Source organism: Oryzias latipes, chromosome 19 (genome assembly GCF_002234675.1).
Source record: "Oryzias latipes chromosome 19, ASM223467v1".
Taxonomy (NCBI): Eukaryota; Metazoa; Chordata; class Actinopteri; order Beloniformes; family Adrianichthyidae; genus Oryzias; species Oryzias latipes.
In genome coordinates, this window is record NC_019877.2 from 8,254,686 (window position 1) to 8,270,193 (window position 15,508).

Below are 15,508 nucleotides of genomic sequence, written 5' to 3' on the forward strand. Positions count from 1 at the left end.
CTGGAATCTGACCTGGACATTTGATTTAATGGAAAGAATTTAAAAAAAATTCTTTTGGTTTTAACGCCAACTGACTCCCTTCTGTCGACTAGAAGCGCTGAAAAGTTTCAAAAGCAATCACTTAATTCAAACAGGAATTGGGGTTTTTCTATTTAACCCTTTTATCGTGTTCAGATCAATATGGACTTGTTTCAAGTATAAAAAACGCCCAAAACTGGATAAAAGCCCTGGCATCTTCACACAAGTCCCGCTCACATCATTCAGTCAGAAAACAGGACTGTAAAACAAAAACGTAATGTGAGCAGCACTTTTTTAGATCATTGCATTTGCATCTTGAGTGAAATGCTTCTGTTTAACAGTGATTTTGCCTTTTAGATCGTGGCTTTAAAATCTCCACGGTCTTTTGTTGAGCCAATGGATTTGAGTAAAAGTAACTTCATTATTCACCTAGTTGTGCAAAAGAACACCTTGGCCTCAAATAATCAGTGTAAAACAATCCTCATTAGTGTTTTCCCTGCAGTCCCATTTTTACTTTGACTTTAAGACGTTTTCTAATGGTATTGTCATCACCAGGAAGGTTTTCTTACAATATTCCATAATGTACAGTGCAGGAGAAGACATATATTTGTCTCACACAGTTTCTGCAAGCTCACAAAGATGGGAAGTCTTTAATGTTCACATTAGATACACTTCAAGAGTGAGAGACAGAATGTAAAAAAGAATCTGGGAAATCACATTGCATTTACATTTATCTCTATGATGGTTCAGAAAATGAGTATTTGGTCAAGAAAAAAGTTTAATACTTTCTAATTTAACCCTGGTTGACACTGACTATTGGAAACATTTCCTGTAGGTTTTGAGCACATTGTAGCTGCTGTTTCGGTCCATTCTTCCATGTTTCAGGGTTTTTGCCGGAAAACACAGACTTTCTAATCCTTCCACAGATTTTTTATTGGAGACTGGCTTTGGCTTTGGCCAGCCCAAAACCTTGTGAGGACTTTTACTTACCCATGCCGTCATTGCCTAGGCGATATGTTTGGAATCATGTTTCATCCTCAAAGCTCACTGATGGAAGCAGGTTTTTCCTAATAATCTCACCATACGCAGCTCTAGTTTGGGATGATCAGTACAATTCAGCCATCCTGTCTCCTTTGCAGAAAAACAGTCCCAAAGCCTGATGTTTCCACCCCCATGCTTCACAGTGGGTATGGTTTTCTTGAGATTTAACTCAGCATTCTTTACCTTCTGAACAAGGTTCTCTAGTAAACTAGAAAGTCCTGGACATGTTCTGGTTTGAGCAGCAGGACCTTTGGAGGTCTGAAGGATTCAAATCCTTTGTGTTTTACTGATAGTATCCTTTGTCATTGTGGTCCCAGCTCTCTTCAGCTCATTGACATGTTTCCCCCGTGTAATGGGGGCTGTTTTATCACTGTTCTCAACATCAATTGTACCCCACCAGGTGAGATCTTGCATTGAGCTTCTTAAAGGAGAAGAAACAAGTCTGCAAGGGACAGAATTTTGCTTGTTTATAGTATCAAAACACAATTATTTAAATAAATGTATTAACAATGTGATTTCCTGGATTGTTTTCTTACATTACATTCTGTCTCTTACATTTATTACAGGCATCTCTTATCTTTTTAAGTGGGACGACTTGCAGAAAAAAAAATACATTTTTTTCCCTCACTTTATCTCTAGTTCTATAGATCACTTTTTTCCTAGAGTTCTAGAAATTGAAAAACCTGTACACTGAGAAGATGAGACTTCATGCTGGTGTTAAAAGCTTTTTATTACAGTTTGCTGCCTTTGTTCTTTGATGATTTGAGGCCCGTTGCTGTTGACTAGTATCAGAAAATATGTTGATATAAAAGGTGTTTTTTGAATCAAACTCTTATGTTACTCAGATTTGATGAACTTTCAGTGCATAACTATGACAGAGTTTTAGAGTCACCCAAAAAAGACAAAGAAAAGTAAAATTACTAGATTTAAAGTCTTAAATTTACGAGAAAAAAACGTTTACATTTATGACAACTCAATTGAAAAAGGGGAGCTAAATGTTTACTCATAATGTTAAAAATGGTTGGGAGCTCATTTGTTTGATTTACGATTTATTAATGTTTATCTGTTGATGGTTGTTTTGCAGAAGACATCGGTATCCCTGCAGCTGTCCACTTCCAATCCTTTCTTTCTTCACCAAAGACAAGATCGTTAAGTCTGTGTGATGTTTCTGCCCTGAAGAGGCGCAATTTTTTGCATTTTCAACGTTCTTATACTAATATAATTGACTACTTTTAGTCATCTTTGTTGTTTTATGTTGAAACGGGACGTTTCATCTGGAGGAGGGGGCGTATGTAACACTGTTTACCTTCCGCTTTGGGGTCATGTGCATGACAGGTTCATGACGACCAAAGGACTTCTGGGTACGTCAATAAAAAGGAAAATAAAGTAGCGGTCCTCCACACCCAAACGTGTCTCTGAGCTCCTTATTTTACATATGAAACTCCGCTTTACCAACACTGAACCCCGGAAAGCCAACTACACTGACAATAATCTGATTTTGACTCGCCAAAAGGTGTTTTTAAAACCTATCCGGAAATAACCCTTCACAAAACGCAACACATCTTTCACCTTTGGGGTTTTTTCCTAGATAATTTATGACTTTTTTCTCGTAAATGTTTATTACGACTTAAAAGTCGTAATAAAAAAAAAAGTTTGTAAACTGGAACCTAAAACTCTGTCGCACATAACAATATGGGACACTAGTTTACTTTTATGTGCCGACGTTGATCTGATTTACTGTCTCTGAGCAGATAACCTGTGTGTTACACAAAAATGATATGAAGCAAACTGACCTTGGTCTCTTCCTGAAAAACAGACCAAAAAAAATAAAATGTCTCTTTCTCTGACACAAGACATTTGATTGTCGACTCTACCGGATCTGTCTGTCACAATATGTGGTTGTGATCCAGTACACTACACCTTTGTGTGGTAAAATGTTAAATGTTTTTCACTGCATGACAGAAACAGCCGGAAATGTGCTGTTTCCTTCCAAAAGGAAAGAAGAGCATCTGTTCTTGGGGACACAGGAAGCCAGTGACTTTGATGAATTATGTCATTCCGCTTTGAATGAATGAATTTAAACAGCCGCTTTGCTGTTTAAATTCATTCATCTTAGTCTATCAATTGGTCAATAGAAGAGGGTCAGCTTGTCGGTCACAGATCGTCTTTTGTAAGGGCCTTTTGAAAATGTGCCTTTTGTATGAACTTCTCGGAATCTGAAAGACATGCTTTAGAAAAAAAACAGAGTTTATGACTTCTAGTGAAAGTTTTGAACGATTGTAGAGAGATGTTGCATCTCAAGGGACTAATCCTCCCATTGCCTATTGAATAGTCAAACAAACAAATAAACCCATTCAGAAGAAACACATGGTTTGGGAAACAATGTCACCCAAAACTGAAGTTGTTTACTATTTGTTTAAAGAAAAGTGGCCCAGATCTCTCGATGTTGAACAGCTATACACCAACTTTTAATCTTACTGTTATTGGAAAGTGGACAAATTGAAAAAGCTATTTTGATCTAGCAGATCAACTTGAAGTCAGAGTTTGGACAGCATTGGTATAATAATCTACAAAGAAGCTGCTTTTAGCTACACACAGATTGAACCAACATCCTCAGATGAGCACCTACTGTTTATTTGTCTGCTGTAAAGCTTTTTCATTTTCTAAAAGTACATTGAATTGCCTCTAGGTATGAAATATGCTAAACAAAGCTATACAGCAACATTGTTCTTCTAACATTCTTTCAAAGTGTAACTTTGGGAAGAACTGTATGCCATGCAGATGGAAAAGCTACATCATTCACTCTAAGTCACATTACAGTGTTCGGAAACCTTTACATTGAATTTGATGTTTAGTTGATTATTTTATAAAATACAAAGGTTTTATTTCAATAAGGCTAATGGGTATATGTGAATTTTAATGTGATACATCCAGATGAATGTTTTTAATATTAATGAAAGTATGAACTGCTTATTAAGTTTATCTATAAAATAATTAATCATAGTAATGGATTGTTTAGATTTTTGCAAGATCTTAAATCTTTATGAATTACCTCAACTTCCTGTTAGAATTTTTTTCTGTCTTGGACACAGGAAAAAAAAAAGAGATTAGGCTTTACTGTGCCCAAAATAATTTGTACTTTTGCTCGCTTTTCACTTTTGAGAACGACACTAACATCTTTTTGTAGTCTTTTTTCCCGAATGGTTAAAGACATTTACTTAGTGCAAATTCACAAGACGGAGGGAAATTCATCTCTAAACTACTTTTATGTTACAGTTCTTGATGAAGAGGAAGGTCTCTTCCACAGTACATTTTTATGCATGAACTGCATGAGGGATAGATTTGTTTAAAATGTACGAGTCAGGATTGTTGAATAATCCACAATATGTGTGTAGATAAATATGTATTTGTATTTAAAAATAGAAAGAGATAATAAAAGAAATAATACTTGTTTATTAAGCTTAACATGATAATTATGTGATCTGGACAGTTAAATTGTTGATTTTTTTTGTTCTACATCTTCTTCCATGTAGTTTCAATTGTAGTTTTTTCTTTTTTGTAAATTTCTATTGGTGTGTGTGATCGTGTAAAAAAAAATCCAGAAAGAGAGTTGAAACTCGACCCCATCAAATCATTTTTTATTTTCTTTTTGGAGTTTTGATAAATCAAGTCAAGTCAAATCAAATCAAATCAAATATACAGTTTTTTTTTTAAACTTGTCCTGTCCAACAGCTGAGCAAACAGATGAGAGCTGAAGACCTTTTGTGTTGGACATATTTTACTTTTACAACATGGGGTTACATACAGTTTTTATATATGTTCATGAAAACATAGCCACAGTTGCTGGGACTCATTTAGGAATATAAATACACGTTTAATGATAGTCTAGTAATCAATTTAAATGGAAGATCTAGGTTTGACTTAAGACAGTTGCCGTTGGTTTATATTTTGATCTAAAGTGACATGGAACAAATTGATTTTTGAATGTGAGATTAGTCTGGTATAGTATATCCCCTTCAACATTTATTGACAGTTTTTCCATGCTGGAATGATATGTGAAATTTAATTTCAGGGAGTCCTTTACTAAAGTGCATGCAAAGTTTGTCTCTTTATGTTAAAATTTCAGTGTTGTCACACCTGAGTTTGTGAATTTATCATTCCACATTTTGCTGGTCATGCTAGGTGCTGATTGTCAAGCAAAAAATAAATTTTAAAGTCTTCTTTCAGTCAAATAAGTCTCAAGCCAGACAATCCTCCCTTTGACCAATAAACTGACTTCAAACTTAACAAAAATCTAGAACCACATTTGTACTTTGAAGTTCCTGTTGATAAAGACTTGGCTTGACAATATACTAATTCATATTAAAAATGTTGCATTTTTGCCTTTTTTATTATATAATTGTATAATCTGTCAAATTTAATATATGAATTTAAATATTTTTAACCAAATTAGATGAGTTTAGGAATTACTATGAGGTAAAGTGCAAGGCATAGTTAAAAAAGTGCTAAAGGAGACTTTTCTTCTGCTCAAATGTATTTAAATATTCAGCCATTTTCATGCACATCTGTAGAAATATTGCAATAAATGTTATTATGGTGCATCCACAGAAATACTAGTACATCTGCTTTCTGAAAAGCTCTTAAATACTTTGCAAAATGTGACATGAGCTTGTCGAGTTTTTTTGTATTTATCACTTTTTTTTTATCCCTGTTTTTTTAATTGCTACTGTTATTCAGACATGTTTGGGGTTTTATCGAGTATTTTTTCTGTGTCTCAGATTTAACCCCCTGTTCAAAGATCTGGAAGGGTCCGAGGGTGCAAGGGACCACCACAATCCATGTGTGTGCATGATACAAAATAGAGTGGTGCATGGGGAGAATTTTAATTGTTTTCTCTTTGAGCTATCAGCAGCTGCTTTTCCTTTTTTTTTATTCTTTGGTTTCGTGTAAACTCTGGTCTGTTGAGTGACATCATTCCCCTGGGTTATGTGTCAGGATCTTCTTGATGTTAGGCCTCCCTGTCCAGGCAGCGGAAGTACAAACATATTTTAGATTAAAGTGCATGTCACAGACTTTTGATAAACACATCTGGAAGTTATTTAGCTTTTAAAAATAAGTGTGTTTTACCTACTACAATGTAATTAACTTGCATAAATGACAGTCTATATAGACATTTAAAAAAATAAGGCACACTATTTCTTCCTTTTAGTGATTTTTGTACACGACATGAACATTTGACCTCAATGTTCCTCAGTAACTTTCATCTTTCTGTGTCTCTTCAGCTCAACAATGTTTGTATTTTGTTTAGTTTGCAGTCAATGATTGTTGTAAAATATCTAGCAACTTGTTAATTCTTTCATACTTGATGAGATGATTTTAGAATAGAATAGACTGTGGTAGTTTTGCAAAACAACAGTCATTGAGCCACTGGCATTTTTTAAAAAATGTCTTGTGTATTCTTTGGAAAGAGAATGATATATTCCATGATGTTTCCCCAAATCCATGAAAGGAGATCAGTTTCTACAGGAAGAAAAGTAAGACAGGACTGAGAAAAACAGGATGTTTTGCACAAGACCCAACCCCGAAAAGTTCAGCCTTATAAGAGGGATCTGTTTTTCTCCAGCCCCACAACTGGAGACACTCTTTCACGCACTGCAACAGGTATTTTCTTCAAAATTTGTTTTATTCATTGTTCATTTACTTATTGTGTTTTTCATCAAAATTACTCCTTAATGTTTGTCATCTTGCATATCTTTATTGATCTTTGCCTATTTTTAATAAAAACAAAACAAAAACTTTTCTTCTTTCTATCTTTTCTTTTTTTTAGGTAACAACTATTGAAGCCACAATAAAGACTTATGTTCCTGGTCACAAACAAGTAAGTACAAACATTTATCACATCAATTTCTTACTCAATTTTGTTAAAGTTACAACATTTTATTTAATTTTATATCACAACTTTTACTACATTTTTGGCCTGATTTTATTTTTACAAAGCGCAAACAGAACAAAACTACTAAAAATGGAACAAAAATGATTTTTTTTTTATCAAACCCTTCACCATATTCTGTCATGTAATTCCTTTGAGGAGCCACCACATGACTGCTGATGTCAGCCAAGCCACAGCCAAACCTGTAGACAAAATGGTGTTTTTTCTCGCGTCCGACTCTGTGCGCAAAAGACGCATATGTGTGGAAGATAATAAATAAATAGAAATGAGTCAACCACTCCATTCCCCGGTGTTTATTTATGTGTGTGTACCTGTTAAGTTCAGCAGACATCTTTGATATTAGCCTCTATTCTCCGAGGTCCTCCCACCCTTTCTGTTTTATTCTCTAATCCGCCCACATGTATCGTCTGAGGGGGGGAAAAATAGTGCAGAAGGTGACGCTCCTCCAAAGGAACAGAGAGAGGCTCAGAGGGAAAGGCAGAGGGAGAGGTGTCTACAGGCTGCATCTCCACTGAAACATTTGGAAGGGGGAGACAGAGGCAGGGCTGAATGGTAGCTACACCCTGCGCCTGGAAGCGTAGAGACACAGTAACAAAGGCTAGCATTTATTTTTGGCAATAACAAAGAGGTTGGAAAGGGGCTCTGAAATCGAGGGACATAAGAGAAAAAAAAAGAAGCCAGCTTTGAGGGGGACTTCTGCTTCATTTCATCCGAAAGCCTCATCCCTTCCCATCATCAGCATGACCATACGCTCTCAGTAACATTCGGCAATAACGCAATCTTTACGAGATTTCCAGCAGCAGACGCGCGCAATCCTATTCTGATTTGTTATAATCGTTGGAAATAAAAGACCAACTGAATGCCTGCGAGAAACTGGATACTCTCTGAAATCATAAAGAGCGATCTAGCAGAGAAAACTACGCTTTGATTGATCTGTATGTGCGTGTTTCTGCGCGCACTCGAAACGAACCTGAACCAAAAGCAAGTGAGTATTAACCGTGTCTGTGTTTATGTCTGTGGCTTTATTCTAACGTTTCACGTCTGATAACAGAGGATTGCTGAAATATTGAGAAAAGAGGGCAGAAACGCCGCACGTTAGGGTTACATTCAACAAGTACCGTTTTATCCAAAATAACTCCAGTCTTTTACCTGTAATCTGTTTTTAATCTGTGTATGTATTAAGCAGCATTTTTCGTGACAGAAATTGAGATCGTAAACACTTGATTTAGCAGATATCAGCCTCCACACAGAGGAATTAGTGCTTACAAATAATAATAAATCACTGATCTGACAGTTAAAATCATCCGTCATGGCACAAACGGTGGGTGTTTCCCCATCTACACCTCTAGATGAGAGCAGTTTCTCCGTTGAGAGGAGTCTCTGTGCGTGCACCCCTCTTTGCATCATTTCGTGTCTGCATGAGTTTCCATGTGTGTGCAGCTTTGTGCTTTTTTTTAGGGATGCTTTACTTGCATGTGTCTCCAGCGCGTGCGCGTGTGTGAGTGTTTGTGCATCCTGGCAGCGCTGGGTAAGGTGTCAAGGCCCGAAATGGAGGTTTGATATAGGAACCGTTGGGAGGAGGGTGGAGAAGAGGGCTGGCACACAAACAACGCGTGCCACAGGGATGGAGAAGAGAGGAGAGGAGTGAGGAGGGGGAGATTTAGGGGACGGGGGGAATGGAGTGAAACTACAGGAAGGACATTATGTTTCCGAGAGCTCTTCCAGGAAATCTGTAAAAAGATATGGGAAGGCTATAAGATGGGGTGCAATGTCTAGACGTGGTCTTTTCCCTTCTGCAACCTCCTGCTCCACATCACCTACACAAAATGCTTTTCCCCATCTGCATTTGGCTTCAACACACAAGTGTGTTAGATTTCATAACACCTCTTCTGGCTTTACTTCCACCTCTCATTCTTTAACTCAACTACATTTTTTCTAAAAGTAACTACATCTTTTTTTTTAAACTCTTTTGTTTTTTCTCTTCTGCCACCCTCCAACCTCCCTCCAGTCTTGCATTATGTATCTACAGCAAGTGCTATTTTTAGGCAGGAGGTAACCCAGAAAACACCACTTAATTTTTTTTTGGCAAAAAAATAATAAATTAATAAACACAAATTGAAGGGAAAAAAGGGGTAGCGAGGGAGGCGTACAGCCAGTGATTGGTGGAGTAGTGATGGAGCCCGAAAATGAGGGCGACGCTGTTGAAGCAGCGGGAGGAATAGATCTATTTTGAGGCTGTGATTGAATCTGTAGTGTCCTGCATCTGTGAGTGCCCTCTGCCTCCAAACTCTTCTGTGGTCGTGACGGTTTCTTCTCACATCTCCTTCATCTTCCATCTTTGATTCGGAAAACTTTTGTCTTCTTTCACTGGCTGACTCCAGCCTTTTCTCTCCTTTTTGTCTGTTTAAATCCCGACCTTGAGGCTTAGTTTGCATTGTGGTAGACATTTCTTTTATTCCCCTGTTGTGTTATTTTACAGTTAAATGCTGCCTTACCCCCCCTACCTTCATTGGCTTCTAGCACCTAACCTGTGACTTCCCTCCTTTCTAATTGCTGGCTAGGTCATAGGTCAGTAATAAGTGTGGTAAAACCTCTTCCCTTGTGCAATTTGCCTGTCTAGCGCTACAAATCACATCACTGCACTACTGGATCATAATGTTCCTAATCATGCAAGAAGGGCAGTGTCATTAATTAGACTCTGAAAGGTTTAAATGAGTAAGAGAGAGTCTGGAGGCGTCCGCTTTAAAGCTATCAGCTAAGAGTTTGAATTCTTTAAGATCCTGACTTAAAAGTTGAATACTGTGGCATATTAGCTCAGTTTTATCCAGGCCCAAAATAGATTCTTAAACATGAAGCACAATCCAGTCCTTTTTTTACCCCTTCTCAACGCTGCACTCTTTTTTTTTTTTAGGATATCATGACCCTTCATCCCCTGGTAACTGCTTATTAAGACGGGTTCGTTAACTATCCTATGATCTCGAAATTTATTTGACTATCTCCCGTTGCTTGGAAAGTCCAACCTTTTTTTTTAGGAAAAATAAAATCTCTGGTCCAAACTAAATTTGAAAAGTTCTTTTCAATCCGACTACAAGAAGCAAATCAGGAGCTTCTTTTTTGGCACAAAGTTATATTCTATAACTGATTATAACAAGCAGCTGAATGTTTCTGCATATCTTACAGGGCCCCTCAGAGTGAGTTGTAGCTGCAGCGTGCAAGGATTGTTCAGTCCCTAAAGAGCTTCACACTGGTGTTGCTAAGTAGTGGAGCTGCCTCTCACAGATTAGCCATTTCTTACTTCTTTGCTTAATATATTGGTTTTTTAAGTCGTGCTCTGGGATTTGGCTGCTGGTGAGCTTTATTCTTTGATAAGAAAAGCTTTGGTTCCCCTCTCAAACATAGTTATCAGCTCTTTCAGAGCTGGTGGTTTTTCTATTCCTATTTTTTTGGAGCCAGTAGAATCGATTTTCTCTGACTTTCTCTTTTCCCATTCATGCAGTTCTCGCCGTTTCATTTGGATCTGCTTCTCCTTGCCCCACCCCTCCATCCACACACTCCTTTTCTGTCTTCTCCTCTCATGGCAAAACATCTTTACACCATGAGGTGCAGAGAGAAGGGAGGAGGGTTGGACACGTGGTGTGACACTGCACTAAAAGGGGAGGTGACCACAAAGCTTTCACCATGCTGCAGTGCTTCGCTTCCTCCTGCTGGGGTCTCCTCGACACTGAGACAGAGAGGAAGGGGTTGCAAGAAACACACAGGAGGAAAGGAGGGATGAGGGGAGGGAGGTTAGATGGATAGAACAGTGCGAAACCTTGTGGTTACTTTGTTTGATGAGACAGCGCGTGGGAAAAAATGTCTGCGCACCGGGAGAGCATACATAATTTGTGCACAAACATACACTCGTGCATGTAAAGTGCTCCATTCCCCCAAGTGGTACATTTGCCATTCAGCTCAGATGGAGGTGTTTTTCCCCTTTTTCTACTTACTTTCAAATAAAATCTTTCTTTTTTCCACTCATTCACCTTCTTTTGTTTTATTATTTTGTTGCATTTACACCTCTGTTTAAGGGACATGTGTTACCCATTCCTTCACTATTCAGATGATGCTTTGAGCTCCATCAGTCTTTTTCTTTTTCACCTTCTCTTCTCTTTGTCCCTTTTGTCCATTCCCTTGCCCAGCTCCTTTTTCTACCTCTCTTTCCATCTCCCCCTGAGTGATTGGTAAAGGTTTTTACTTTTTCTGCCAACTGCTGTTCCTGTTCCGCATAGTCAGCACTCCTCCAAAATTCCTCCTTCTCCTCCTCTGGTGTGCACTCTCCTTCTCCCCTCCCCCTCGATTACGGCTGTACGGCTGTTGGTGCCTCACAGTCAGTGCATCCCATCATCGTGTGCTCCCCCCCCACCTTTTGCTGCAGTGTTTCTGCTAATATATATTAGCGTCAGTATGGTGCATGAGCCGTGCGAACACTCCATTCTCCCTCAAACCCCATTTTCAGCGTCTGTCGGTTCACTGCAGTGTTGATCGCCTCAAGGTTTCAAAGATCAGATCTTGTTGTTGGCGCTGCAGCCTTTTCGTTGCAGCAAGGTGAGCATGTGTGTACATGTGCCCACCTCCCTCCTTCCCCTCTACCCTCCGTCTTGCTTGCTACCTCCCGTGTGCAGTAGTGAGGCAGTGGTGGCAGGGTGGCGCAGGACATGGTGGCCAAGGCAGGAAATGCTGTAGGAAAAAGAAAGTAGAGTTGCTGAAGGCAGGACTATTCTTCTTCTTCTCTTGTCCCCCATTTTCCTACTACTCTGAATTTACTCTTACTCCTCTCTTTTTTGTCTTCTCCCTTAAATTTTAAGATTCATTTGTGAAAATTTGCAAAAAACTCACTCCTTCATCTCCTTTTTTTAATGATGCCGATATGAGTAACTCAGGTGTAACACATTCAGTCACCTATAAGCTTCCCTCCTCTAACCCACAAACAAAATAACTTCAAAACGGACCAATAAAGGAGTTTTAATCTCAAGTCATGCTAAAATTTTATTAAACTTGAACTTTTTTTTTTAAATTAAACAAAAAAAAATAAAAAAAAACTTTGTTACAAAGACAAAACAAAGTGATCTCATGTACACACTTCTATTTTTGATAAAAAATGTAGCTAAATTAAGAAAATCAATTTGCTCATCATGCATGTCTATTTGCAAACAAAGACCGCAGTTACAGACTTGTGGCCGTGAATGTATAAAATATTAATTAGTCTAACCATATAGCTACAACTTTATGGAGTGCAAGTGAGAGTGCAGGGTTGCTAAGGAAAAAAGGTCACTAAAAGAAGAGTATTTAGTTATAAGGTTTGGCTTCTCTGAGACTTTGTCCCATAGAAGCTGGTGGCGCTGTCCATGGTGCTGACATGGTATCGCCTCACTTCAGCTCAAGAGTCTTTTTTAGAGCGCCACACATGAACCTAGCTGTAATTTAATGTACTTTAACTCTCCTAGAATAGATGTTTTAGCCAAAATATTTAGTACTTTAGGTATTTAAAATGTTTGTTGTTTTAAGTGGAAGCTACCGCTGTTTAAAGAGCACAACTCTCAAATTAAAAGAACATTTTGATTCTGTAAGCCGATGGGATTCCTCTGCAGTGAAACTCCAAAGACTTGGCATAAGTCAATTAAAAATAACTTTTCTTAGCTTTAGTTCTAATCACAGTTTATGCTTTAAATGTTAACCCATGCGTTAGTAAAGCTTACCTGTGCGTTGCCAAATCTAAATTTCCTCATACTGTAAGAAAAAAAGTGAATGGAAGGGAGGAGTTTCCACCAGAATTTCAAAAAGAAGAAAAAAAAATAATCTAATGGTTCAATAAAACAAAATAAAACAGGATAAATTGCAAACTTTTTCCAGTACAAAAGGTTTTCTTCGTGTCAGTAAAAGATACAAAACAAAGGAGAAAAGAAAACAAAACTGCGGTGTTTTGCATGACAGAAAGTCTGAGTGGAAGAAAGAGTTGAAGCTTACTTTGGAAAGAATGACAAAGAGAACAATGAGTGAAGCAAAAGAAGGGGGAAAATGGAGGAAAAGTGTAAAATTAGAGTGGGATGCAGTGAGAGGAGGAAAAAAAATAATGTGGGGACCGAAAGAGAGAGGAAGAGGAGCAGAGGGACCGAAAGAAGAAGTGAAGCGCTGATTCCTCCTTCTTCAGTGAAATCTGACTCCTTGATGCGGAATATGAGAGCGAGAGAGGAAGCAAAAGAGAGGTAGTGGAAGGGGGGGGGGGGTGAGAGCTCATGGGAAAGGAGGAGGAGGAGGAGAGTGGTGCATTCCTTTGAATAGAGAAAAAGGTTAACAACATAAATACGGCGTCTGCTTGGGATTTTTTATTTTTTTTGCCAGGAACGCGTGTCTTTTCTCAAGCATTGTGAGCCCCTCTGGATGGAAACACAGCCCACAGGCAAACAATCTGACCTTGCTGGGAGAACAGAAAGAGACAGAGCAAATAACTCTGGCTTTTTACTGCAGCAAAACTCATTCACTTTTATAGTGCACTCTCCTTTTCAATGCTCTTCCTCCTCCCCCATACACAATCTCCTCTCCCCATCCCTTCCATTACAGACAGAATAGCTTCTCACTGTAACTGCCCCCAGTGAGGGTGCTGGCTCACATTCTTTCCCCCTCCTTTTCTCTGTCTTTGCTCCCCATCTTCATCTCTCTTTTCATCAAAAGTCCGCTTCATGGCCTCATCCTTCCCCACCTTTCCTCTTCAAGTCTTCGCTCACATGGGAAAAAGTGGCTGAGAGAGCCCTGACATAATTGTGCATTGCATGAATCTCAATACGGTCGGGGAGGGGGCTGCAGCAGCCGTGTGTTTAGCGTGCACACGCTGGCTGATTGAGGAGATCTAACATTAGTACGGACACCGCACTCTCAGGAGGCGATTCACACGCATCCTCATGCACTGGCTGCTCTGCACCACCACGTCAGAGAGGTGTTCATGAAGAGCAGATGGACCCCCACTTCTCCTTCCTCTAATGTCATTCTACTCCTCTCTATTTGGTACCAGGAGGAGAGGAGGTGTGAAACTGGCTGAGATGGCCTCATTAAAACAATGCAGAAGATGGGGGACTCCATCACATCCTTTCAGATGCTGACTCATTTGTCTAAAGCCCCCTCTTTTCTTGTATTAGGTGGTCACATACTTTGCTATCCATCGTTTTTTCCTCCTCATGTCACAAGGTCGTTTTTGTGTCCTCCCATCAGCTGCTCCTCCAGTGAATAATGGGACCACAGCTGATGCTTCATTTGTATTGCAATGTTAAACGTTCATCTCTCCCCTCTGCTAAACATTTTTTGCCCTTTTTTTTTCCCTCTCTCCCCGCAGACTCCTCCCTCCTCCTCCCTTCTCTTTCTATCGTCCTCACCCTCCCTCCCGGTCCTCTATGCTCAGTTCGGTGTGTGTATCCTCTTTCAAAGGGCGCAAGGGTGGGAACAAGTCGTCCAACAAAGCATGTTACAGCGCAGACATGACTTGTCCGTCAGAAAGCGAGAAAATTGTGATAAACTGCGGGGGAGTGCGGCATGAGACCTACCGGAGCACCCTAAAAACGCTGCCCGGTACCCGCTTGTCGTGGCTCACCGAGCCGGACGCGTTCAGCAACTTCGACTACGACCCCAAATTAGACGAGTTCTTCTTCGACCGCCACCCGTCGGTCTTCTCCTTCATCCTCAACTATTACCGCACCGGGAAGTTGCACTGTCCCAACGATGTGTGCGGTCCCCTGTTCGAAGAGGAGCTGGCCTTCTGGGGCATCGACGAGACGGACGTGGAGGCGTGCTGCTGGATGAACTATCGACAGCATCGGGATGCGGAGGAGGCGCTGGACAGCTTTGAGACTCCGGAGCCGGACGCGCCGGACGACGACCCGGCGCTGGGGGGCGCGGATGGGGACTTGAAAAGACTGTGCATGCAGGAGGACGCCAGGAGAGCAGGCTGGTGGAAAACCTGGCAGCCCAGAATATGGGCGCTCTTTGAAGACCCATATTCATCCAAATACGCCCGGGTGAGTACCTGACGCCCCTCCCGGAGGGACTACTAGTTTGTTGCTCTCCTCAGGACCACTGCTCGAGTTTTAATAAGTTTGAAAAACTTTCTTTTAAGCATTAGTAAATCAACATTTTGCCATTAAACAATTATTTTCTTATCAATTTAGACCCAAAACTGTAATAATATCTGTCTGCAATGGATGAATGAGACTATATTGACTGATATTGAATAATTAATGCTGATCGTTTTGGAAACATGGAAAAAATTCTCTGCAGGCAGTTGACAAGCACCTTAATATCATGTATGATGTGCACATTATCCTCTATATTGCATTTGGACACAAATCTGCTTAAAATGCAGCAGTTTCTCTGCACCTACGCCTGCATTTGGTGAACCCCATCCTTCTCCAAAAGCCTGCTTTTGTGCTTTATATATAAAACGAGCTCTCTTCTTCCCATTTGCGACTTTTGTTT

General features: G+C 39.7%; 1 protein-coding gene and 1 long non-coding RNA gene across 6 annotated transcripts in view; one reads left to right on the top strand and one right to left on the bottom strand.

Annotated features, from left to right (window-relative positions):
* Positions 1 to 6,176: 6,176 nt before the first annotated feature.
* The window catches only part of LOC101159863 (potassium voltage-gated channel subfamily C member 1), a 40,850-nt gene continuing 31,518 nt past the window's right edge, over positions 6,177 to 15,508 (top strand). For 2 of the 5 annotated variants that reach the window (XM_023949125.1, XM_023949129.1), the window contains exons 1-3: positions 6,177 to 6,720; positions 6,887 to 6,937; positions 14,373 to 15,051. In XM_023949125.1, the coding sequence (XP_023804893.1) occupies positions 6,918 to 6,937; positions 14,373 to 15,051 (699 nt within the window). In that variant the 5' untranslated portion in view covers positions 6,177 to 6,720; positions 6,887 to 6,917. Of the gene's footprint in view, positions 6,938 to 7,419; positions 7,995 to 14,372; positions 15,052 to 15,508 lie in introns of those variants that run through there. The other 3 variants (XM_023949128.1, XM_023949127.1, XM_023949130.1) reach the window with 3 other exon arrangements.
* LOC105356549 lies at positions 11,158 to 14,364 on the bottom strand. Its single transcript, XR_910665.3, has 2 exons — positions 12,745 to 14,364; positions 11,158 to 11,725 (listed from the first exon to the last, which is right to left on the bottom strand). It is a non-coding gene; the product is annotated as an uncharacterized LOC105356549 (long non-coding RNA).